The 26,274-nt window shown below is 35.7% G+C and overlaps 3 protein-coding genes across 3 annotated transcripts; 2 read left to right on the plus strand and 1 right to left on the minus strand.

The window, feature by feature from the left end:
* Positions 1 to 420: 420 nt before the first annotated feature.
* On the plus strand, positions 421 to 4,433 carry LOC126688075 (aluminum-activated malate transporter 9-like). The gene is made up of 6 exons (XM_050382649.2): positions 421 to 1,084; positions 1,552 to 1,689; positions 1,791 to 2,060; positions 2,187 to 2,323; positions 2,421 to 2,567; positions 3,359 to 4,433. The coding sequence occupies exons 1-6, from the start codon at positions 700 to 702 to the stop codon at positions 4,049 to 4,051; spliced, it is 1,770 nt and encodes a 589-aa protein (XP_050238606.1). The 5' UTR covers positions 421 to 699; the 3' UTR covers positions 4,052 to 4,433.
* Positions 4,434 to 9,032: 4,599 nt separating this feature from the next.
* Positions 9,033 to 15,533, plus strand: LOC126687121 (serine/threonine-protein phosphatase 2A 65 kDa regulatory subunit A beta isoform-like). Its single transcript, XM_050381505.2, has 13 exons — positions 9,033 to 9,172; positions 9,552 to 9,958; positions 10,059 to 10,305; positions 11,067 to 11,179; positions 11,439 to 11,518; positions 11,679 to 11,820; positions 11,965 to 12,045; positions 12,718 to 12,822; positions 13,571 to 13,753; positions 13,920 to 14,012; positions 14,491 to 14,630; positions 14,711 to 14,777; positions 15,249 to 15,533. Exons 2-13 carry the CDS (start codon positions 9,566 to 9,568, stop codon positions 15,366 to 15,368), a joined length of 1,764 nt encoding a protein of 587 aa, XP_050237462.1. The 5' UTR covers positions 9,033 to 9,172; positions 9,552 to 9,565; the 3' UTR covers positions 15,369 to 15,533.
* Positions 15,534 to 16,404: 871 nt separating this feature from the next.
* On the minus strand, positions 16,405 to 21,290 carry LOC126653555 (aspartyl protease APCB1). Its single transcript, XM_050347470.2, has 9 exons — positions 20,425 to 21,290; positions 19,215 to 19,332; positions 18,410 to 18,639; positions 18,074 to 18,313; positions 17,526 to 17,679; positions 17,352 to 17,437; positions 16,909 to 17,023; positions 16,763 to 16,835; positions 16,405 to 16,662 (listed from the first exon to the last, which is right to left on the minus strand). Exons 1-9 carry the CDS (start codon positions 20,991 to 20,993, stop codon positions 16,544 to 16,546), a joined length of 1,704 nt encoding a protein of 567 aa, XP_050203427.1. The 5' UTR covers positions 20,994 to 21,290; the 3' UTR covers positions 16,405 to 16,543.
* Positions 21,291 to 26,274: the final 4,984 nt, after the last annotated feature.

Below are 26,274 nucleotides of genomic sequence, written 5' to 3' on the forward strand. Positions count from 1 at the left end.
AACCATGCATTTGACTCATAAATGAGACGTTAGGGGTTTGGTTATCAAACGGAGGGTCTGATTGTTTACTTTTTAAGACGTTGGATGCATATTTGAACCTTTATGGACATTGAGGATTTATTTGATCCTCAAACCAAATATTAAGGACATGAATGACCATTTTCTTAATTTTTATGTTAAAATAGAATTTTAAGTTAGATAGAGCCTGAACAGAAAATAGAGATAACAATAAGTAAAAAACAGTTTGACAAAATCACAAAAGAATTTCCCGTGCAAACTAATGCTGATGCAATATTAACATAATATCTCATGCTTTATATTTCACCAGAGTCACCCAATTGGACAAACCACAAATCTTTACCAAATCCCCAACTCTGACAAACTCACCCCCCATTAGCTTACGTGTCTAACCGCAAACCGTTCGATCTGTCCACCACTTGCCACCTCATCCCTCTCCCTTCCCACCTTTAAATCCACCGTCCAAAACGCTGCCGTTGCACCCCAAACTAATCAGATCTTTCACCAGTCGCTTTCCACTGTTCCCAGTATCATTATTTGAGTATCATTATTTTCAGATTATTTTATTATTACTTTATTTTGTCTCAGATTCAGATTTATCACCAAAAACACAACAAAAAAACCATCTGGGTTTTGTTTTTAATTTTTTTTTGTTATTACAGAGAGCTTAGAATTACAGCCATGGCGGGGAAGATGGGATCTTTCCGTTACACTTTAGCAGAAAAACGAGAGAGATTATTACTGTCAACAAAAGGGTACTCAGAGCTCCAATTTCCCAACATTGAAGACGAACAATTCTACCCATCATCCTCAAGAAATTGCTGCAGTTACAGATTTATCTGTGATAAGCTTATTGGATTTGTGAGGAATGTTCAGTATGTTGCCGTTGAGGCTTATGAGATGGGTCGAAACGACCCGAGAAAAATTGTATTCTCTGCTAAAATGGGGCTGGCTTTGATGCTTATTTCATTGCTGATTTTCTTGAAAGAGCCGTTTAATAAGGACCTCAGTCGCTACTCTGTTTGGGCTGTTCTTACCGTTGTTGTTGTGTTTGAATTTAGTATTGGTAATAAAGTTCTTACCTCTTTGATTTTGAGTTTACATTTGTTTGGTTTATTTTATGTTGATGGTTCTTTTTTTGTGGTCAAATGAATAAAGACAAAATAAGGACTAGGTTAAACTGGGTTCTGTTTGTGTTTGTTTCTGGTCGTGTTTGAATTGATTTTGGGTGATAAATCTTCGACGAAATTCGTAGCTATTTCCATTCCGCACGTATTACATGAACCAAACATAACGTAATTTGTGTGTAACGGAAGGAGTTGTTAGTGCAGAACATTGATCAAATTTATATGGGGTTTTAGTAAATTTTACGCGCTTGATTTAGTAGTGTCGTTGCACTTGAACTTGTGATTGTAGCTAAATCGGTCTTACCTTAACTATATATATGTTCTAGTGTGTAGGTTGTAATGAAGGTGTATTGATTGATCAATGTTCTTTTTTTGCTTTGCTCAAGTTTGATTGTCTACTTTTCAGGAGCAACGTTAAGCAAAGGATTTAATCGTGGGCTTGGGACGTTATCAGCAGGCGGTCTTGCTCTGGGAATGGCGGAATTGGGTAAATTAGCTGGGGAGTGGGAAGAAGTTTTCATTGTTGTTAGTATCTTCTCCATAGGTGCGGGTTTGCAACAATCACTTTAAATTAGCAAGTACCATTTTCTTGCCACATTAACCATTCTAACTTTCGCGTTTCTTGATTTGCTCTGTGGTTGCTAGGTTTTTGTGCATCTTATGCGAAGCTCTATCCGACAATGAAACCTTATGAATACGGATTCCGAGTTTTCTTGTTGACGTATTGTATGGTCATGGTATCGGGGTATAGGACCAGGGAATTTATTCATACAGCTATAACCCGATTTCTACTTATTGCACTGGGTGCCGGTGTTTCATTGGCAGTTAATGTACTCATTTATCCTATCTGGGCTGGTGAGGACTTGCACGATTTGGTCGTAAAAAATTTCATGAGCGTGGCCACTTCTTTGGAAGGTTAATTTTGCTATCACGTTTTTTCCTTGGTTTATTATTGTGCATTGATGCTGCTTTTTATCCTTTTAAAGTTCATTTGAAATGCCTAGTTTCAAGCTTGATTAACTTGTATTACCTTGTATTCAGGTTGTGTTAATGGATACCTGAATTGTGTTGAATATGAGAGAATCCCTTCTAAAATTCTTACTTACCAAGCTTCTGATGACCCACTTTATCGTGGCTACAGAGCCGCCGTCGAGTCTACAAGCCAAGAGGACGCACTGGTATTCTTGATTGCAATATCCTGCATTAATAAAATGCGTACAGTTATCTATTTTTTACTCTTTATTAACTTCTTTCTATTTTTCTTTCATTGTGAAGATGAGTTTTGCTATTTGGGAACCACCTCACGGTCGATATAAGTCATTTGGATACCCATGGAAAAACTATGTCAAAGTAAGTGGCTCTCTAAGGCATTGCGCATTCATGATCATGGCGCTGCACGGATGTATACTGTCAGAGATACAGGTAGACAAGTTTTCCATCTCGAGTTTGATTTTGATTACGTTGAGAGTATTTTAGCATGTGTGACAAAATTGTCATTGCCCTTTCTTGTCATCAAAATTAAAAAGTACTATTTCAATTGTACACATGAAACTTCTACCCGTCAATACTTTACCTCATTAAAATATATCCCATGCCTGTAAACAGTAAACCAAGTTGATACTGTAAATCTTCATTGTCTGACTGTTATGGTTCCTTGATAAATCAGAACAAGTTTGATCTTCATCTGTGGAAGTTTCTCCCTGAAATCTGATGAACTTATTAGTTTATCTAGATAGATTTTAATTCAGTTCCTCTATTTGCTCTACCTAATGGCCGTTTCTGCTCATTTTATGTTATGTCTTTTCACAATGCTATGCATATTGCATAATTATATGTGTTAGAGATAATTAAATCATAATTGGAGTCTCATCTAATTATTTATATTTTTAGGTTAATTGATTATTTGACACGGTAGCATAGTTACTGCGATGAAAAAGTCTGGTGTTTGGTCCCTGACAACTTCATTTGATTCCGTGCTTGTCTGTACTTCAAACCCAATGAGCATTTATATGCGGAGTATGTTAGAGATAATAACGCCATGGTTGGAGATTCACTTAACAGATTAACATTTTGGATGATTAAATTTGAAATTTTTATAAACTTTAGTTTCATGTAATGGCCTATCTGTTCATATTTTACCAAAGAATATAGGATTATGTTCTCTGATGCATCAGAAGTGTGTAACTTCTGTATTGTTGATGTTTAAATGTTAGGCTCCTGCTGAGAAAAGACAAGTCTTTCGTCCAGAGCTGCAAAGGGTTGGAGCTGAAGGCGCTAAAGTGTTACGTGAACTTGGGAACAAAGTTAAAAAGATGGAGAAACTCGGGTTAGGAGATATTCTTTATGAGGTGCACGAGGCAGCAGAAGAACTGCAAACCAAGGTGGATAAAAAATCATATCTTCTTGTCAACGCAGAATGCTGGGAAATCGGACATCCGGGAAAGGATTCGGGAGAGCCGCAGGAATTTATTAACTTGGAAGATGATGTATCTAAAGTCTTGCACCACAAATCCCGTAGTGAAGCTGTGCTCGATCTCAGATCATTAACTATACCGAAAAGTTGGGGGGATGGCCATACGCATACCACCGACTTAAGGTCCTACTTGCCTCCAGTTCCTCGCTCCGAAGCCATGTCAACTAAGCAGATCTCTTGGCCTGCTCGTTATTCGTTTTCTGAAACATTGCCCCAAGTGGAAGAATCAAAAACATACGAAAGTGCAAGTGCATTGAGTCTCGCTACATTTACATCACAATTGATTGAATTTGTTGCAAGGCTGCAAAATCTTGTCGATGCATTTGAAGAATTAAGCGAGAAGGCAAACTTTAAAGAACCGGAGGAGCTGCCAATTGCAGCGCCTATCAGTTTCTGGACCAGATTGCGTAGAACCTTAAAGTTCTGGAATTAGTGCAAGGGTCCATAGGAATAACAATCTCAAAGTGCCGAAATCTCTAAAAAAGAGATATCTTACTGATATAATTTATATCTTATATATTCTGATACACAATAAATTTTCAGTTTTGCTGCTGACAGGTGGAGTTACCGGAACAAATTCACCCTCTTGCTCTCGGGTGCCAAAATGATAACCGAAGATGCTCAATAGATTTTTCTGACTATGGAGTTGCAGGCATTTGGCAGTTCATGAATTTTTAGTGTAACTGGATAGTGAGATTACTTGATACAAGCTCAGGACCTTATACATGGATTTCAGGGCAAAATTTTTAACTAAAAATGTTTTGTAAATAAGACAGAATTTACCTTTCTTTTAATTTGTCAAGATGTTTTGTGCAGCTATAATTCCTGTATATTCAAGCTTCTAAGTGTGCTATCTAACTCGTAATCTCCCCGTAGAAAAACCGTTGCTATTAGAGCAACTCCAACCCAAAATTTAAAAATAGCGTAAAGCATGCAAAATTTATTATTAACTTAATTATTTTAATTCAATTGGGACTCTTAACTTTTTTTCCTAATCAGTTAAATTTAATTTTTTAAACTGAATTAGGTGAATAAGCAATATTATTTAATAATTAATATGTAAAATTATTATTAAGTTAATTATTCTAATTTAACTCCAATTTTGTTTCTAATTCAATTAAAACCCTAACTTCTTTCCTAATTCAATTCTAATTCTAATTTTCTAAATTGAATTAGATGATTAAACAATGCTATTTAATCATTAATATGTAAAATTTATTATTAAATTAATCATCCTAATTCAACTCATAAGATATTCCTAATCCAGTTAAATTTCTAACTTCTTTTTTGATTCAATTAAAACTCTAACTTTCTAAATTGAATTAGGTGATTAAACAATACTATATAATGATTACTATGTAACTAATTTAATATTGATTACAAATAAAACAAAATAATATAATTATACTAAATTTAATCCAACTCATTAGATATTTTCCTATCCAATAAAAAAATATTAATATAACTTATAATAATCTGAATATAGTAAATTTTAATATAATAAATTTAAGGCTAGTAGAACGAAAAACTACTAACTTTTGAATTTGTTTTCAATTACACCCCGACTTTGTAATTTCGTCAATTTTACCCTAAATTGAAGAAATTGAACGATTTTATTACTATAAGGATGAAAATATTCAAAACAACTAAATTTAAAGGTTATATCTTTTTTTTACTTGAACAAATTCAAATAGATCTTAAATAAATATTTAATTAGATATAGACTTAATTAAATTAATAAATTTATATAAAAATTAGTAAATCAAAAACAGACATGTGTCAACGCCTCCGACTATGAATTCACCACCGTCTTTGTCGGAGCTGCCATACCCATTGTCGCTCGTCTTCCATCGAAGACGAGATAGAGGACGAGCAGAGTTTGCTCGTCCTCCATGGGAGAACAACAGATCTTCTCGTCCTCCCTCGTCCTCCCATGGAGGACGAGCGGATCTGCTTGGAGGACAAGCAGATTTGCTCCAAACAGATATATTGCTTGTCCTCCCATGGAGAATGAGCATACCTTCTTGCTCGTCCTGGGAGGACGGCAGAGGGTCCGAGGGCGGACAGACAGTAGCGGGTCTGAGGGAGGCGGCGCAGAGTTGGAGATATTTAATAATTTTATAAATAAATAAATTAATTAAGAACCGACATGTGTCTCCGACTCTGGATTCACCACCGCCTTCATCAGACCTGTCACACCCACCGTCGCTCGTCTTTCATGGAAGACGAGATAGAGGACAAGCAGACTTTGCTCGTCCTCCATGGGAGAATGACAGATCTGCTCGTCCTCACTCGTCCTCCTATAAAGGACGAGCGGATCTTCTTGGAGGACGAGCAGATTTGCTCTAAACAGATCTACTGCTCGTCCTCCCATCATGGAGAACGAGCAGATCTTCTTGCTCGTTCTCCCATGGAGGACGGCGGTGGATCTAAGGACGGACGGGCAGTGGGGGGGGTCCGAGGAAGGTGGTACGAAGTTGGAGATATTTTTAATTAATTTATATAAAATAATTTAAATTGTTTTTTTGATAATTTTTTTTGAATTTGTGGAGAAGATGGTGTTTTGTATAATTTATAATGAACGAAGGATCACTTTACCCCCTAAACTTGGCACAAAGTATCAAAAACGTCCAAATTGGTAAAACCGGATCACTTTTACCCTGAACTTGGCAAAACCGAGTCAAAAACCCCCCCTACGCTGACGTGGCATCTTAATTGGAGAGTGGAGTTCTAATTAATCCTAATTTACTATAATTAATTATACTTAAACACTAATTAATCACAATTAAATTCTAATTAATTTAGGGATCTAGTTAAACCTTTTTCAACTTTTCTTTTTTTATTTTTTTTATTCCGGCGAGCCTCCTCGCCGGAGAACAGGAGCTGCTGCTCCTCTTCTCAGAGGAGCAACAGCTCCTCAGAAATTTGCTCCTCGAGGAGCAGATTCTCGAGGAGCGGATCTGAACAGACCCATCTGGATCTGTTCATAACTTCCATTAGGAAGTGAAGAAAATTTTCTTCACTTCCTAATGGAAGTGATGAACAGACCCACAGGTCGTCAAGAACAGACCCGTGGGTCTGTTCTTTAATTTTTTTTTATTAAATTATAAAAAGTTAGGGGTTAATTTGTTATATATGTATAATTTAAAGGGTTAATTTGTTATTTTAAGTTTTTAACTAGAGAGACTAAATTGTTTTTTTTAATTATTAGGTATTAATTTAAAATGTTTTAAAAAAATTAGGACTATTTTGAATTTTTTCTAGCAAAAACTACCTTGGTAAAATGAAACCACTAACAAAACCGGAGAGTGTATCTCACTCTTTTAAGTGAGAGTGGAGAGGGGGGTATTTGTACCAAATTTGATAGTTTAGGGTAAAAGTGATCCCAATTTGCTAATTTTGACGTTTTTGATACTTTGTGCCAAGTTCAGGGGGTAAAGTGATCCTTTGTTCAATTTATAATATTAAAGAATATTTAGCATATTTGATAAATATGAAGAGTTTATTTTCAATGTTATCCAAATGAAAAGAGTTCATCAAATTTTCAGGTGCTATATATTGAAAGTTAAAAATATAAAATAGGATAAAACTGATTAATTTATAATTTTGGGTTGCAATTGAAAACAAATAAAGGTCGGTAATTTTTAAGACTATCAGCCTAAATTAATACAACTCATAAGATATTTTCTAATCCGACAAAAATTCTAACTAATTTAATATTTATTACTATAATTTAAAAATATACTAGTATAATTATAACGAATTTAATTAATATATACTTACTACTACTTTACTTATCAGTATAGTTAATCAATATGATTAATAGTTTTAACTCAAATCATAAAGATATTTGTTTTAAAATTTTGATTTATTAAATAAAAATATCCTACTTAAAATAACATATAAAATTATTTAATTATTTTTGGATATCTCTAATCATGTGAAAATTATATAAAATTATCTTATTTATATTTGAGTAGCTATGATTTGATAATTTTTAAATAAATCCAAAATTTACCTAAAAAATACAAATAAATTATTAATTTGAGATGAATATAATAAATAATATCGACAAAAAACTCATACATATTTGTGATTGATCTACCACTAGACTCCAATGGTCGATGATGGTTGAAGGTGATCTAATAGTGACCAGTGGTAAGTGGTTATTAGTGATAGTAAAAATTAAAAATTACATTCATTTTTTAACTTAATTTTTAAATTAAATATCTCTTCCATTATCTCTATAAAATTTGAATGATACTCGCACTCTTTTTCCTTATATTTGAAAATAAAATGATACGATCTTTCATTAATATTTTAGTTTTTTTATTCACTTTTAGACTAATAATCAACTATGTCACTTAAATTAGCCCCCTATAACAAAATCCCCTAAAAAATGTGACTAAATCGCCTAAATTTTGCTAATTGAGCCTGTAAACCTTTTTTACCTAAAAAGATGACCAAAACATCCCTAGAATCTATAAAAAAAATCAAACCAACTCAATTAAACCAAAACTAAGATCACCCAGCCAACCAAATGAAACATAAACCACTAATCGATCCAATTAAAGCAAAGTCGATGAAATCCAAAACCACCTACCCAACCCTCTAACCGGCGTCTACCGCAGCCGAAAACCTCCGCCACCTCCAAAACCTCCGCCACCGTCGTCTTTGAAGGACAAATTCATTTGGGTCTGTTCTTCAACGAGATTGGGCGAGTGACATTAGATTTGATTAAATTGAGTTGCTTTGATTTTTAATAGGTTTTAGGGTATTTTGGTCATTTTCGGAATAGAAGGGGTTTATTGGCCCAACAAGCAAAATTTAGAAGGTTTAGTGACCTTTTTTTTCCTTAAGAGGTTTTGTGATAGGAGGCTAAACTCAGATGTCATAGTTGATTAATAGCCTCATTTTTAATATTCTAATTCATAAAAATTAATTTCAATAAATTTAATTTATATATGTATATATATATATATATATATTCATGTTATTATTTTCTTAACCTTTTTAAATATTTTTTTAATATTGAAATTTTTTAATACTAAAAGCATAAATAAAAAAATCTAGATATAAGTATTTATTAAGCTATTAGTTTTTAAAAAATTAGTTATATGATTATATTAAAAAAAAGTTTAAAATTGATTATTTTTTAATTTAAAACTCTTGATATAATTGACCAATATCAATTCTAAAAAAAAATGGCCAACATCGAATTGAACAAAAATAATTAGAATGTTAATAAAAAAATTATATATAGTTTGGATTGTAAATAACTAAATAAATACCGTTGCTCTAATTTCTTTTTTTTTGTGGTAAGTTATATAAAAATCACTGAAAAAATATCAGTAAATCCCAAACGCTAAAATTAGAAATGAAGAAGTCCGTATCTCAGGTAAAAAAACATACTTACAAACAAAAACATTAATAAAAAACACATTTCTTAGTTAAAAAATAAAAAAAACTTTGGATCTCTGTATCTACAAGAACAAGAAGAAGAAGAAGAACAAGTGTAAATTTCCTTGCAGATCTCTCTCTACATTTCTTCAAGGTACTACCCCAACTCATTCCAACTCCGCAATACCAAATCTTTAACTTCTTTTCTAATTCAATTTCAGATCTTCCCCAATTTTTCATCTTTTAGGTCTTATTTTCTTTCTTTCTTTTTGGGTTATTGTAATCATTATTATTAATTGTTTTCATGATCTTTTTAATTGAGGTGTTCGTTTGTGATTACTGATAATTTATTTCTTAATTACTTTACAAGAAATACTAAGTTAGTTATCCAGATTATTCATTTTAGTTTGTCCAAATTATGAATTATATATCCGAACCATAGGCATTATGAATTTAGTATTTAGAATTAATTTTTGTGTAAATATTTAGTGTTAATTCATCTGCTTAAGAACTTTATTTTTGTGTTTTTCTAGTTGCGAAAGCTAATATGGCGACAATCGACGAGCCTTTGTACCCGATTGCTGTGCTTATTGATGAGCTAAAAAATGAGGACATTCAGCTCCGTTTAAATTCGATTAGAAGGCTTTCTACTATTGCGCGTGCGCTTGGGGAGGAGAGGACGCGGAAGGAGTTGATTCCTTTCTTAAGTGAGAATAATGACGATGATGATGAAGTGCTTCTTGCAATGGCGGAAGAGTTAGGGGTATTTATTCCTTATGTTGGCGGTGTGGAACATGCCAATGTTTTGCTTCCGCCGTTGGAGACTTTGTGTACTGTTGAGGAAACTTGTGTGAGGGACAAAGCAGTGGAGTCCTTGTGCAGAATTGGGGCGCAGATGAGGGAGCAGGACTTGGTCGAGTATTTTATACCGCTGGTGAAGGTATTGAAATGACACTTTATTTTCCTCAGTTCTCATGGTTCATGCTTGAGGGTTTTCAGTCTTGTTCTCTGCACATTGACTTATGATTTCTGAAATACAGAGACTGGCTGCTGGTGAATGGTTTACTGCTAGAGTTTCGTCATGCGGCCTGTTTCATATTGCATATCCAAGTGCTCCTGAGACAGTAAAATCTGAACTACGCACAATATACAGTCAACTATGCCAAGATGACATGCCTATGGTTCGGAGATCTGCTGCAACAAACCTAGGAAAATTTGCTGCAACTGTTGAGCCTGCCCATTTGAAGGCTGACATCATGTCCATATTTGAGGATTTGACACAAGATGGTATTTAATACGCAGATGCTACCTATCTTTCTCTTGATAACTTACAATGACTCTACAATACATATCCACATACAGTTATATTATTTTATACTTATCATTGTTAACCGATGGGCATGTAGTTTGAATTAGAAAAGGACAAGTTGCATTAGATGCTATGGATATTCCAGAATTCTTCTCCAGTCTTTTAAGTTGCATTCCTTTCTTTTTGGATAGTACAGGGACCTCACTCTTTCAAGGGTGTACTAAATTTGCTCTGCGCAGTACCAGAAATTCCCGTCTTTTCTTCATTGCAAACCCTTTTGCAGGATTTGGATAGCTCCCTTCATTCAATTCCCATATTATCCTGAGAAAGATGTTGAACTTTTGTTTTGTGAGCATTTCATTGAAAACATTTTCTTAAAGAAATTTAGTTTTACTTGTCCTTGTATATTGAGAATATCTACTTTTTGTTAGTGGTTAGCATGCAGTAACCACTTCCCCTTTGTGTTTGATTGTATCTATAAACTTTTTTTACCTTACGGTTGTTAATTTTATGCTTGTTTACTTCCATATAATTGTCTTAAGTTGCATTCCTTTCTTTTTGGATAGTAGAGGGTCCTTATGCTTTCAAGGCTGTACTAAATTTGCTCTGCACAGTACCAGAAATTTGTATCTTTTATGGGCACAATTTCAGCTATTTTAGCCTTCTGTTAAGCATATCTAAGTTTTTCTTGATCATACGGTGAAAGTATAAACAATTCTTATATTTTTGTTTATTTCAGATCAAGATTCCGTTCGATTATTGGCTGTTGAGGGCTGTGCAGCACTTGGAAAGCTGTTGGAACCCCAAGATTGCGTAGCACATATTCTCCCTGTCATTGTCAATTTCTCTCAGGTATCACATGTTCTAGAAGTGTATATGCTTTTTCATTTAATGCTTCATTTTTCGATTTTGGCATGTTTCTTTTGTCTGGTTAAATTTAAGGCAATCTGGGTGCTTCTATTGGTTTAGAAAAAGTGTTTAGATTTGTTCCTCCTAGATGTATAGTATTTAAATTGAAGTTTCTTTCTTTTCTTATTTATAATTCCTAGAATGATAAATTGCAAAGCTTTAATTTGACCATAATGCATGTTGCAAAATTTCATTTGACCAGGACAAGTCTTGGCGTGTCCGTTACATGGTTGCAAACCAATTATATGAGCTATGTGAAGCTGTTGGTCCTGAGCCTACCAGGTTATAAATTTTTCGCTGTGTATTAGCTGTTTTATGTGTGTAACTGTTAAGGAACGTCATTGGTAGTTTATGGTTTCCTACAAGGTTTTATTGATCTTGTATGATTGTCAAAGGGCTTGTTGCTTGGATTCTAATATGCTGCATTGATGGTATATTTTAGGTCGGATCTTGTTCCCGCATATGTTCGACTACTTTGTGATAATGAAGCTGAAGTACGTATAGCAGCTGCCGGTAAAGTGACTAAGTTTTGCCGAATCTTGAATCCAGAACTAGCAATTCAGCGGATTCTTCCTTGCGTGAAGGTAGTTAATTACTTATGCTCATGAAATGGTAGTCCTATTTTAGGCAAGTTTTATGTATAACTACAGCAGTTGAGATCCAATTTTGGTACAAATCAGGCCTCACATCTCTAATTGATACTTAACCTTATAGTTTGCCTATTGTAGGAATTGTCTACAGATTCGTCTCAACATGTCCGTTCAGCTTTGGCTTCTGTTATAATGGGAATGGCACCAGTTTTGGGGAAGGTAACACATCGCCTTCAGAATTAAATTGTCATTTGTCAAAGGAAATCATAATTGCATCTATCAATGCCCTTCCACAAATAAAGTACGTCTGTCTCATACCATGAAATATGTAAGGTGAATCTTTTTGCAGGCAACTGCTTTATTCTGAATTTAACTAATATTTTCTGAGTTTGTTTAGCTCTAATGTATTACAAAACAGAAGTTATATTTTCTTGTAAATGGTTGTCTACATTTTACTGCTTTCATTTTACGTACTCTTTTACTTTCTTGGCATAAATGCTTATGGACATGGGATCTTTTCAGGATGGTATTGTTATTACTTATTATTATGTGTTTGTGCCAGTTGATAGTCTTGTGTTAGCTTCATTTTCATGATTTTCTATTGAGATCTTAAAATCTGATTCTATTCATCATTGCGCGGTATTGTTTCAAAATCTGTGCATTTCTGTATGTTGCCACCGCACTAAGCATGTCTGATGATATTTTTACTTTCTTTTCTTGGCTATAATATAATATTTATCCTGGTTGAGACAAAACTCATGTTTATGCATCTTTTGATTAACTTCCATAACCTTTGTTGCCACCATGTATTGCAATCAAAGTGGCTCCTTCCTTGAAGAGAATGTTCTTTTATTCTTTCCTTGCATGTGACACACTGTTGATGGTTTGTAGGATGCAACAATAGAGCAGCTACTGCCCATTTTTCTCTCTCTTTTGAAAGATGAATTTCCTGACGTCCGCCTGAATATTATTAGCAAGCTTGATCAAGTCAATCAGGTTTGTTCAAATTTTTAAATTGGTTTGTTATGAATGCAGCTGCATATTTTTTGACTTGGATCCCAACAATATTCTGGTTGTTTACGAACATAAATAAGAAATGTAATAGATTTCACTCCTTGTATATGTTTCGTGACAGTAAATAAATTATTTGTTGGAACACTTCTATTTTGCATTTCTTTCTTGAAATTTTAGTTAACATGTAGATACAGGGAACATGAGACTGTTAATATACTATTTTAATTTAAAATATTCTTAATTTCTTATATATGGCTCTTGGATTGAAGCGTTAAGCCAATGGATTTATGTCAAAGCATAAGCTGAAATTTGATTTTGCACGGGGGAAAGTATTCACGAAATAGTTATTATTCAGAAGATATGCAGGTTTCTTTAAAGAGTATGTTTAGACATTAGAACTATATTAACCGAGATTATTAAATTTGTGTATGAAATCTCTGGATGACTAGTTATGCAAATCTACCTTAATTTTGATTTTATATACTTTTATTAGCCATGTATTCTGATTTATTTCTCATGTATTTCTCAAATTTCTTTACTCATAGGAGGTTTAGAGGCTTAATTAAGAGACACACCATGTGATAAAAGAAATTTAATGCTAGAACTGCAATTAAATTTAATGCTAAAACAATTAAATTTAATGCTAAAACTGGTAACTTTTTTATGTTATCACTCATTAGACTGATAGCACTGCTTAAGTTACAGTGCTGACACATGAACTTTAATGCAGGTGATTGGTATTGATTTGTTATCCCAGTCCCTGTTGCCAGCAATTGTAGAGCTTGCAGAGGATAGACACTGGAGGGTCCGACTTGCAATAATAGAATACATACCTTTATTGGCTAGCCAATTGGGTGTAGGATTTTTTGATGATAAGCTTGGTGCTTTGTGCATGCAATGGTTGAAAGATAAGGTTTGTGAAGCTTCATGACTTCTCACTATCAACCCCTTCCCCTAAAGCAATGTTACTGGCTGTTTGAGAAGCTCCTGTCAGCTTTATAAAGCAATGTTTTGCAAAGCTCAGAGTTAGCATCTGTGCTGTTTTTGGTGCATAGCTAATTATGTTGGCTTTTTTGTAGGTTTACTCAATTCGCGATGCAGCTGCTAACAATGTGAAGCGCCTTGCAGAAGAATTCGGGCCAGATTGGGCAATGCAGCACATAGTTCCTCAGGTTTGTTCAACTGTACTAAAATGTTTTGGCTTTTGATTAATCTGGGGGGAAAAGATAATAGTGTCCCATTGCCATTCAAGTAGTTCAGCTTATATGTGGATGCCATTTCCATTTTGGTTGATTGGATTTGGGATTCCTGTAGAAGGAATGTCTGTGGGGCAAAACTAAATGAGCCAAATAAAATATAATGGCTCAAACGGAGTTCAAGTATGGCAGGAAATAGACCAACTGAGGTTGACATTTGAAAAGTCATATCAGCTTGGTTCATTTCATGCTCCTCAGGTACCCAAAGAAGTGTTTGGCTACATGGAGTTTCTATCAGCTACCATCTATAAAATTTAATTGTTTCTTTGTCTAAGCAACTTGGCTCCAACATGTATAAAATTTAAGTGTTGATTTGTCTTAACTACTTGGCTCCAACACGTGTTAAATAATTTAATTGCCGATTCTTCTTACTTACTTGGTGAGCTATTTTTAGGTATTGGACATGATCAACAACCCACATTATCTGTATCGAATGACCATTCTGCATGCAGTTTCGCTGCTCGCCCCTGTTATGGGATCAGAAATTACTTGTTCCACACTTCTTCCTGTTGTAGTCACCGCTTCAAAAGATAGGTAAGTAGCTCGACTTCAGATCTTGATTGTGAGCCGCCTGTCTTTTGCTGTGTTGTGGAGCTAAGACTTGAATTTTACAGGGTACCCAACATCAAATTCAATGTGGCTAAGGTGTTGCAGTCACTTATTCCCATAGTTGATCAATCTGTGAGTACTTTTCTCAATTTATTTAACGCCTGTCCCTGGAACCAATGTGCTCTTCAGTTCTTCTGATTTTAATCATGCAATCAAGGCACTGAGAAGTGTAACTGAAAGCGAGTTTTTCTAACTTAATACGTTTGAAACAAATGAAAATTCTATTTTGCAGCAAGTTATACACGAAAAATAAACCGTGAATAGTTTTGATCAGTATTTTCCAAAAGTGGTTTAGTTAGTGTCAAATTTTATCTTCCCAAGTTATATGTCAAATATCAACTGTCACTTATTGAATAACTTTCATACAATGTTTTCCAAAAAAACTCATTCTGTATGGCACTATGAAACAAATTAGGAGCATGATTCAACTTGGTGACCGGATTTATCGGCTAGAATTTTTAAAGTAGGAATTCGAAATAGCATCCGCAGATTTATTTGCTGTCCTTAGGGATTTGGTGTGGAACTAATGATTGAACGATGCAGGTGGTGGAGAAGACAATTCGACCATGTCTGGTTGAGCTAAGCGAGGACCCAGATGTTGATGTTAGATTTTTTGCTACCCAAGCACTACAATCAAGTGATCAGGTTATGATGTCTAGTTAGATTCATTCTCTATTGTAATTAGGAATTCTTTTCCTTCGCTGTTTTCCCCCCGCTTTTATTCAGTTAAATCATTTTACTGATACCTGTAATACCCTACAGAAGTTCCTAATTTTCTTCCTCCTGAACGATTTCTTGTTATGCAAGATAGTTTTTATTTTTATCGCATGTATGTGTCATGTTTTGCTATTTGCATATATTCTTGTTGAATCTTACAAAGTTGATTTTCCTTGTATTATTCTTTCATGAAAAAAATAAGAGAGCCAACAATAGATTGAGACACCTGAAAGGAGCTGCTTGCTACGCCCGAATGATTATTAAGACTATCTTTGGTTCGTGAAATAAGTAACAAACAGGATAGTTATGCAATAGTAATTCATTGTTTTGAATTTTGATTCATATTTAAATAAGTAGGCCTAATAGCAACATAAATTTAAACCTTTAGAGGTTGTATTTTTAACCAAAGCTTTACTTTAGTTATAATGTTCTAATATTAATATTTTTTTATAATTCTAGCTATTTTTGTCAATCAATTTAATTTTTTAATTTCTCATCTTGACACAATGTTTATTTATTAGCTTTATTTGATTTATCTTGTCATATTTAGTTTTAAATTATTTATTTTTTATTTTAACCACTGAAATATTAATTCATATTTAGATTTTTTTATGATTAAAAGTTAATTTTTAAAAATAGATTTTGTTAAATTATGGAATTAAATTGTAAATTCAACTAAATTTTGGAACATTTGAATTAATTAGAAAAAAAATTGATTAGATTTACATCGAAAAATTGCAAAAAGATGTAAAATTCTGCATTTTTGCTGTACTTTATAAAATAACAAGTCTCTATATCACTAATCAAGCGCGGTTAAATTCTACTTGCTTCATTTCGCTTCAGAACAATAATTTAATCTGAAATTAATATGTATAAATGAGGGACTTGCATTCTTACTTCTGCTGATGATTTTTCATTGGCAAGTTTAATTTGTGTCAATAATTAAAAGTTAGAAAATAGAAGTTAGGTTTTCTTTTGATAATAATAGAAGTTAGGTTATATTAATGATACTAACAAATGGTATTGACAATGAAGTATGAGGCTCTGTCTGGAGAATATTTACAAAGGTGGGGTAATATGTATAAGTTAGAGTTAGAGTTACAAAAATAGGCTATCTTATCTTATCCCTCGAAGAAGGGTAGGCTGTCGAGTGAATTGGGCTTCACACAATCTGAAGAAGTCCATCCAATTTTCTTGTTAACATTGTCATATATCACCAATTGCCCCCTCATTGATATATCTGCAATCCCATATATTGGACATATAGATTCATTACACATTATTCAAGTCAAAACTGACTCCATGGATTAGCAGACTCCAAGTTAACAAACCAAACATACCTCCAAGTATAATCGTCGATCCGTCATGCACATTGCTACCGTCAAGAATACCCAAGCAGACATTGCCTTTATTCTGCAGAACATTCATCTCGTTACGCAAACATCTTCCTTCTAAACATGGAACTCGAGACGTAAACTGTACTTACATTGATGATTAGATAGCCTTCTGGAGGAATGTGATATTTGGTGGAGATAATCCACCATTTGCTTCCGAATTGAAGGGTTAAAGTCTTGAAGTACTGCTTCACATCTGAAACAGATCTGCATGCAAATGGTTTCTGATTAAGAACTTACATACTAAGCCATTTGGCCATTTGAAATACGCTAGCAAGCTATGTTGCACAGAAAACTTGTCCAGTCTTACTTTTTGGCATTTCGTTTTCGTAACACTTTTGAAACTCACAAATTTCATATTTATAATTTATTCTTTTGAAAAATATTGTTTTGCTATTTTCCGTTTCCATTAGCAAGTAATCTTTCCTCGGGCCATGAGCAAATTTGAACTTTAAGGAGTCACTGGCATCTTGCTAAAAACAAAATACTTGGAGAAAAAAATTATTCCTAATAGTTGATAGTTTCTCTGCTATACCTGATCGGGAATTTTGCACGCCAACAAAAGGGCAGTGTTGGATCAGATGTATCTTGGATAAGTGCATCGCCAGATACCTCTTTGAGCTATATAAATGCATTGAAATCAGTATAATCAGCAATGCGTCTTCTGGAAGAAATAATTGGTGATAAAAGCAGTAATGAGACTGCTTACCGAAGCAACCAACTCAGAGTATGCTTCCTTTGTGAAGTATGTATAGGAACTTCCACTGTCAAACACAATATTTCTGACTCTTCTGTCCTGACCATCTAAACTGAGTGGGCTGCTTCCGTAATTCAACTTCAGAATCTGTGTCTGATATGATTCTCTGGAAAGAAAATAGTATTAAAATGAAGAACACAAAAAAAAAGCATAACAATCTTGGGCGGTTTACAAAATCAAACACAAATATAAGGGAAAACACGGGAAGGAAGGATTATAAAGGAAGATATTTAACAAAAAAAAAATTCTAAATCTATACCCAAAAAGATCCAGATATCTTTTTCTTCTTAAGCTTTAATGTTTTTAGTAATGACAACATGATTTTTGGAGTGTAAAGTACATTCTCGTGTTACTTGTTTTATTCGTGTGTAACTTCCATTTTTCACCAAGTTCTTCTCAACATTAGATGGGGTAGGCTTATAGTTATTAATAATGTTCTACTTGTTAAAATGCCATAAAATCATAACTTCTCGAAAAAAAAAAATTCAGGTATTACTCACATTGATGGACTGTCAAGCATGGGAACCCATGCCATGCCCCACCGTGGTACAAAATCATCACCTAAGAACATATACCCACCACCATCAACATCATTGGTGAGGCAATGACCCAAGACATTCTTAATAATTCCTTTGCTTGCCAACTGAGAAGGTAAACTAACTTTAGCTTTGCTTAATCCAAGGATCCCATCTGTTTTCGCCAGAGTGTTTAAGAGTGAGCCTTGCTGATCATATGCGCACCTTCCAGACAAAAGTGAAACACATCAACACTTCGATATCAAATTAAACAGACATAACATATGGGAATTGACTCCTTGGTCAGTAATGAGGATATACCCAAAATTCAATTTTAATTTGGTCGAAGATCCATTTGCCATCGTTAGGTGAAGTTCATCCCGTGCAAGAACTCCCATTGACGAGCTCTGATCTGCATATTCAATCTCATAATCACATTGTTGGCATGTTGCACAATATCCCGAGTTCTGATTTCTTTGAAGTTCCATACATAGTGAGTCCTTTGGCGTTACAATATTGTCTCTTCTTGGTTTGTACAAAGCATTGGCTCCCTACACCAACCATACAGAAGAGGTCAAAATCTTGTTTTTTTATAACTTCGATAAACCTTCTAAATTCAACGTTACATCATAATTAAAACGTATGACTACAAATAATTGTCGATGATGTAGAACTAGGCAGGAGAAAGCAGCAGTATATTTTCTCGAACGTGTATTATTACATGCATTTTTACCCATATAGATATATGCAAGGTACGAAATATACATGTACAACAAAAAACAAATGAGTTCAATCTTTTACTCCCTCCATTTTGAAATAGTTGTCGCTTTAGAGAAAATAATTTGTTTATAATACTTGTCACTTTAGAATACCAAGAAAACATTTATTACTATTTTTCCACATATATCCTTCATTTATTCATTGAAAGACTACAAAAATACAAATAAAGAGTTATAGTAATTAATGTTAACAAGTTTCAAGAAGGGCTAATTTAGTAAAAGTACATATAAATTTAGACATATTTATTGCTTTTAGTTTATGTGAAAATGGCTAAAGCGACAAGTATTTCAAAACGGAGGGAGTAACCCGTAAGCTCAAGGACCAGTAAATAACAGCTAGGTGTTACCTTGGCACAGCTGGTGCATGGAGCATCACATTGAATCCATGTTAAGTCACTTGCAGTGTCGATATCAAGATAGTAAGGTCTTGGAGGGGTCCCAACAAGTATGTATGTGAAATATACTCTGCAAAAAAGAGAGAGCGAGATTGAAATCATTGAAAATGTGCAATTTAGAGAGCGAGGGACAGATGCTGGAATAACAGATAAACAGGAAAGTAATCCCAAAGTTGGGCAAGAGAATAATCTTTTCTACAGTGAACCATCCAACTAAAATTCTTCAACCCCCTTGTTATAGTCGCTTTAATATCATCACACATTCAATTGATTACTTTCCATAAATTTCATGAAAAATGAAAAATAGAAGACTACTGAATTTAAACTAGACACACTGTTATTACTCTCTGGTCCAATCCCTTAACAATCCTAGAAAGACTCCAAGTTTCAACCAGTAGACTTTGAAAAAAGCATACAATGGATAACAACATCCCAAACACAGAAGAACGAAGCAATAAATGTTGCAAGTTTCAAAGTCTCGTATGCACATTCAACACTAATATATCATGCTAAATCATGTGTTAATCGAGTTATCTATGTTTAATAATTTTACATGTCAAACAAGTAAACCACAACGGTGGACTTTCCAATATGTATCCACTGTAAAAAAATTCAATAAATAATTTATAAAGCTCCTTTCTAGGATTTAACCTCAAATTTAAAAGTTGACAATTGAAATCTCAACCAGCTGAGATGACACAAAACTAAGCACTCATCTTCCTTAATTTTATGCATGAAACTATCTTTTATGGAAACAAGCTCTGGTTAGTGGCTAAATACTACAATAGTGTCTTACTCAGTAATTTCAAGTTCTTTCAGCAAAAGCACTGGACATTAGATAAAATTGAATTCCAATAACAGATACCATAATGAAATATAAATTATAATGATCATCAAATTTTATATTGCTGTTAGTGGCTTTTTAAAGATCACTACCAAAAAAGCCTACATAAAAGTGATTGTTAAAGTATTTCCTTGTTTATCAGACAATTCTTTTTAAATGTAAAGCTATAATGGGTCCATTCCAACCAACAAAACGAACTTTTTATAGTCCTTTAAAAGATTGCAACTTCCCCTACCTAAAATTCAAATCTTCCATCTGTCTCAACCAATTGCTACAAATCCAAAATCAAATAGACAAATTTAAATTGAACACACATACCCATCAGGATAAACACTGCCTCTAACAGGAAAAACAGTTGAAGAATCCACCAAAGAAGCACCATTTAAAGAACCCAGCTTATGTTTTTTACTAACAATCCCAACTGAACCCACCAAATTCTCCTTATTAACAAACCTAACCAATTTATGCTCAACATCCCTCTGAGCCACCTCACCAATACCAAATTTATGATACAACGGAAAGATAAAAGTTTGAGTCTTTTCATCATTATCAGATTCAGAAGACTTTAATTCTTGAAGGGTACTTGAAAACAACAGGGACCTAAAGGCAATAACAGCAAAAAAAGAAATAGCCAAGAACAAAAAAAGCTTGATTGGTGTAGTGAAAAAGAGAGGTGAAAATGAGGATTGAATTTGTGGGTTTTGTGGTGGGATTGATGGGGATTCAACTGGGGCTTCAAAGACTTGATCTTGGTGGGGGAAAAGATGGTGATGATCAGTGTTAGTGAGTGTAAAAGCAGTGATGGTTTTGCCTAAAGATGGGTTATTTGGTGGTGGGAATGAGATTATAACTACTTTAACGTGAGATGATTCATCGTTAGACTCCATTTTTTGCTGTTTTTTCTATCTGGGTATGCCTTAAAAACAAGATATGAAATTGGAAACTGGAAATTTTGAAAAATTGAGCAGGAAATAAGGATTGTTTGGATCAAGAATTGGTCATGATGAATTGGTGAAGGGGGATAAATTAAGCTTAAATCAAAGACTTAGAAGGGTTAATAAAAATTCTTTATTTTATGTCATAATTTATATTGACCGGAGAGTAAAGAAGAAGACTGTGTCACAGTGTGAGAGTTGAGAAGTCAATGTGAAGGGCAATGGCGAAGTTGAGATTTTAAAATAAGAATAGTGTTATGAGAAAATTGGCGTGTAAAATTGAAGGGAAAGATCGAGGAAGGAACCAAATTATTAGGACATTTTTCAACTCAAGACTATAGTTTTTTTTCTTTTTTTACTATAGTGGATTAGGTAATTTACATTTGAATGTAATTTTTAAAAAATTTGATTATAAAATCATGTTTGTTTTATTTTAAAGGCTTAATCACCCAAAAAACCCCAACCTTTAAACTCCTTTTCAAATGCACCCTGACGTTGCAATTTTGTCAGTTGCACTCTAATTCGCACCTTTGGTTTTCAATTCCACCCTCAACTACTAAATTGATCTTTTCTCCATTTGGAAAAAATTAAAATAAGTCATCCATTTTTAACTTTTTGTGTGGAAAAGAGTTCAAATGAGTACTTTATAAGGGTTTTTATGAATTTTTTTCGAGTGAAAAAGAGTCCAATTTGATTTTGAGGGTGGAATTGAAACTCAAAGGTGCGAATTAGGGTGCAACTGACAAAATTGCAACGTCAGGGTGCAACTGAAAAGGGGATAAAAGGTGGAGCTTTTTTTGGTGATTAAGCCTATTTTAAATTATCTAAAAATAATACAAATTATAGCATATGCAACAGAGATGCTCTAACATCACTAAAATTTAGGTATAAATTTTATATCTAAAGATGCATAACCTAATAATAAAATTGTAAAAATATTGTATCAAAGTCAAAAAATTCAAAGAGTTCCATTTAAAGTTCATCATTTTCTCTTAAAAATGAAAACCAATGACATTTATAGTTTAGGATTTTCATCAAATCCAATCAAATCTTTAAAATGAAAAAATTAATTTTACTACAATAATTAAAAGAGAATTGACTGTTTATAACATTGAATATCACGATTCAAGTCAAACACGTCATCGACATCGTAAAAAAATTAATTTTTCGTTTGGTTGTTAGATTTTAAAATTTGGAGAAAAAAAGTAGATTTTAAAAGCTGATTTGGTATTTCAAATATCTACATTCATTTTTCTGGAAAATCTAACACCATAAATGGAATTAGAAGACTTAATCCGGGCATATTATATTGAAATTTTTTAACATTAACGATAAAAAAGTAAAAAGCGAGGACATTCTATTTCGAAATCCTTAGGTCGACCAGCATTTGAACTTAAACGTCGTTGGAAATCACCAACCATAGTTGTATCGAAAAATTTATCTACATTATAAGAGATAATAATTTACTTAAAGAGTTAATTATGATATTTAAATTAAATCAATCATTTTTTTTGTTCGCCACATCATGTGCATCCCTCACTTTTTCAAAGGTTAAACAAGCAAAATTTGTAAATTGAAATATGAGATAAATTAAACTGACAAATTAAGAGTTTAATAAGTGAATGAATACAAATGAAAGATCAAGAAATATATTAAGCCTAATATATTCATATCAACGCGTTTACATCATCATAATGTTACTGTTTACACCGGCCCAAAAGGGTGCTGAGTCAGGAGTTGCAAATGGGCTTACAAAGGGGTCAGGCCCGAAAGAAAGTTTTTTTTATTATTATTGCCTTTTCTGTTTATTAGGAGTTTGTAGCTCATTAGGAGTGGTTTTCTTTTAAGAGTCTTAGTCCTAGTTAAATTAGGAATCTTGATTATGAGGAGTTATAAATAGCTCAGAGCTTCATTGTTTTTGTATCAACAAATCAATCAATCAAAAACCAAACCCAGTGCTTTTTATCTCGCAGTCTCCGGATTGTTTTAATTTAGGAGTAGTTTTCGGTATTAATCTCGCCTGAGTTCTTAACTCCCAGATTATTACTTCTTAAATCACGTGGTTAAGTGTCTTTAACCAAACAAGCCCTGTGAATATCTGCATAGGTTCGTTAAAGTATCAAACCTCAAACCGATCCCGATTATAAATTCAAAGATTCGAGTCCGGAATATTTCCAGGCGAACATCTTTTGGCGACTCCACTGGGGAGCAGTTTATGGTTAGCACAAAAACGGACTTTAAGGACGATTCCAGGCACGCTCGGTCCATACGCCGACAACAACGGAAGGAAGGTGACATAGTAGACGAATCAGATTCGGATAGATCAGAAACCATGGCCAAAGACAAACAGGTGAACCAATCAAGCAAGGTGCCGAATACAACGGATACCGAGGGAAACCTACCTAAGGACAAGGTCGACGACGCGACCGATGACATGATAGACTACTCACGCCAGCTTCCTCCCTCTCGCCCTTCTTTATCACAGGCCGATTTCTCAGCCATGAGGGGCGAGATAGCGCAGGAGAACAAACAGATGTTCGACGGTGCTATGCATCAGATGTCCGAAGTAATGAGGAACATCATGGCCGACCAAACGTCGGTCCAAAGGCAGATCCAAGGGAACTTAGACGGCCTCAACAAGGCAATGGAAAACCTAGGGCGATTATTTTCTGGGCAATCCACGGCCGATCAGGGATACAGGAGGGCCGAACAGAACCAAACACCGAGCCGTGTTGGTCAACCAGGTGGTTCGGCCGAACAACAACCCAGCAAGATGGGGTATACATATGGTTCCGTTAAGCTCTTAACGAGGAACGAGGCCGAGTTCTCAGGAAGGGCCGATCACCCGGGGGCAAGCTCGTCCAACCCACAAGGCGAAGCTAGACCACAAGGGGGAGCTACTGGGGCCAACACCCAGGAGCCCAACACGGGCGAACGATCGTACTCCGAGGGAGGCGATCCAAATATATACAATCAAGGGCAACTCGTGGACATGCTAGAAAGGCTCGGAGTGGACCTGCGACCCATGCCTCGCCCATCGTACATGAAACCGTATCCGGACTGGATTGACAAGTTATATCCTTTCCCAAGAGGGTATAAAGTGCCGGAGTTTAGTCTGTTTTCAGGCGAAGAGAAGGGCCAATCTACGGTTGAACATGTCGCCCGTTTTTCAGCCCAATGCGGCGAAGCAGCCGCTCACGATTTCTGGAAGCTCCGGCTTTTCGCCAGCTCTTTGACAAAAATGGCGTTTACGTGGTACTCTAGATTGTCGCCCAATTCGGTTGACACATGGAAGGACCTCGAAATCCTCTTCCATGAAGAGTTTTACAGGGCACCACCTGATGTCACCCTGGCCGACCTCGCCCGAATCTCGCAGCTACCAAGCGAATCGGCAGAGAAGTATATCGGCCGATTTAGAAATCTCAGGACTAGGTGCTCCACCAAAATGTCAGAGGCCGATTGCGTACCTATGGTGGTAAGAGGGATGAGTTTCGCCATGAGGGAACACTTCGAGGGCCACAGGTTTCGTGACTTGTTCGAGCTAACGAACAGGGTGACGAGCTACGAAAGACTCCTCCAGGAGAAAGAACAGAGGAGAGGCGCATCTAAAGGGACCTATTACAAAGACCAGCTTGACGTGGCCGTGGTGTTCGATAGCGAGGATAGTGGTTCCGAAGATGAAGTCAACATGGCCGAATTTTTGGGAACGAAACCCTTGGAGTGTTCGGCCTTGCGAAAGCCTGGCTTTGTTAAGAGAAATAAAACTGCGGTGGTACAAAAGGAGTATTCGTTCGATCTGACTAAAGCCGACGACATATTCGATGCCTTATTGAAGGATGGACAGATCGCCTTATGCGAAGGTCATACAATTCCACCATCGGAGGAGCTGGTCGGTAAAGATTATTGCAAGTACCACAATTCCTGGAGGCACAGTACGAACAATTGCGTAAATTTCAGAAACGTGATCCAGAAGGCAATTAACGAAGGAAAACTTCTCTTCCCAACGAAGAAAGAGGCCAATGTAAAATGCGTGTCCATTAACACCGTTCGGCCCCACTTTGATAGCTACCTAGAGCAAGGGCAGATACAAAGCAAGTGGAACCCTAGAAGGCCCAAGCCTAGAGTAGAGACCGACGGATCAAAGTGGCGAGGAGAAAAAGGGCGACCTCAGCAACAGAAGAGGAAGCGATACAGCTCGCCCACGGCAGATATGACTTGCCCCTCATGCAGTACGTGTTTTAAGGTCAAAGGAGGCGAGAACACGAGGAAGCATCCCAAGACCTTTAAGCCAAGATCGCCCACAGAACAGTGGCAGAGGCATGAGCCACAGCGGAGGCCTGCCACTAATGTATTCAAAAGGATATTTCGGCCAACGGAGGAGACCCCTCGTATGACGAAAACTCAGAAGAGGCGAATGCAAAGGCTGCGACAAGAGTCACGGGCGAATCACGGGACAGAATCGGCTCCCAGAGAGCAGCACGGAAATAGGCCAATAGCCGAGAGACTGGGGGCAAGGAACCAGGCCGATGCGGATGCCAAATCACCTGATAGGCGAAATGCCAAGGTAAGGAAGGTGTGGATGCCAAAGAGCGAAAAACAAGCGGCCAATGAGTCCGCTACGGCAGTTCACAAAGACGACGAAGATTCTAGCGGCCGATCGTCCTACAAGGACGTACTTGTATCGCACCACGATGGTCAGCTTAAAGCAAGATTGCCTAAAGACCGCGAGGTCGTCGTCTCGCACAAGAAGGGCGTGTTGAAAGTCTGGGTCCCGGTGGTAAGGGACGAATACGGAGTAAAAGTGGTCACGCTCCCCAACTCATACAGAAATAAACCGGGGCAGAAGGCAACGTTGCAAGGCGATGTAATCGTACCGGAAGGAGATAGCGCCGATGATACCGCGGTAGTATCCCTTAGCAAACCTCCAACAAGGATGACTAGGCACATTCGGCCACTGTACATCAAGGCCGATTTGAACGGGGTGTCGATTAACAGAGTCCTCATCGATAACGGGGCTGGCGTCAACATACTACCGGCGAAAATGCTCAAAAAACTGGGCATAACGCGGGATCAGCTTGACCCGACCGATGTTTACATGACTGACTTCGCAGGGGGCAAAACGCCGGCCGAGGGGTACATTACCCTCAGAATTAAGGTAGGGTGAGTAGAAACCGAAGAAGGATTCTTCGTAGTCAATTCCCGGAGCAACTACAATATTTTGCTCGGCCGCGAT

The sequence above is a fragment of the Mercurialis annua genome, linkage group LG6 (genome assembly GCF_937616625.2).
Source record: "Mercurialis annua linkage group LG6, ddMerAnnu1.2, whole genome shotgun sequence".
In the NCBI taxonomy this organism is placed as follows: Eukaryota; Viridiplantae; Streptophyta; class Magnoliopsida; order Malpighiales; family Euphorbiaceae; genus Mercurialis; species Mercurialis annua.

Excerpts from the sequence above, each read along its gene's own strand:
- LOC126688075 (XM_050382649.2), top strand. The coding sequence starts at position 700 with ATGGCGGGGAAGATGGGATCTTTCCGTTACACTTTAGCAGAAAAACGA. Across the intron at positions 1,085-1,551 it reads TGTGTTTGAATTTAGTATTG|GAGCAACGTTAAGCAAAGGA; the intron begins GTAATAAAGTTC and ends TCTACTTTTCAG. Across the intron at positions 2,568-3,358 it reads GTATACTGTCAGAGATACAG|GCTCCTGCTGAGAAAAGACA; the intron begins GTAGACAAGTTT and ends TTTAAATGTTAG.
- LOC126687121 (XM_050381505.2), top strand. The coding sequence starts at position 9,566 with ATGGCGACAATCGACGAGCCTTTGTACCCGATTGCTGTGCTTATTGAT. Across the intron at positions 9,959-10,058 it reads ATTTTATACCGCTGGTGAAG|AGACTGGCTGCTGGTGAATG; the intron begins GTATTGAAATGA and ends TCTGAAATACAG. Across the intron at positions 11,180-11,438 it reads TCATTGTCAATTTCTCTCAG|GACAAGTCTTGGCGTGTCCG; the intron begins GTATCACATGTT and ends TCATTTGACCAG.
- LOC126653555 (XM_050347470.2), bottom strand. The coding sequence starts at position 20,993 with ATGGAGTCTAACGATGAATCATCTCACGTTAAAGTAGTTATAATCTCA. Across the intron at positions 19,333-20,424 it reads GGCAGTGTTTATCCTGATGG|AGTATATTTCACATACATAC; the intron begins GTATGTGTGTTC and ends TCTTTTTTGCAG. Across the intron at positions 16,836-16,908 it reads AAGGCTATCTAATCATCAAT|AATAAAGGCAATGTCTGCTT; the intron begins GTAAGTACAGTT and ends AATGTTCTGCAG.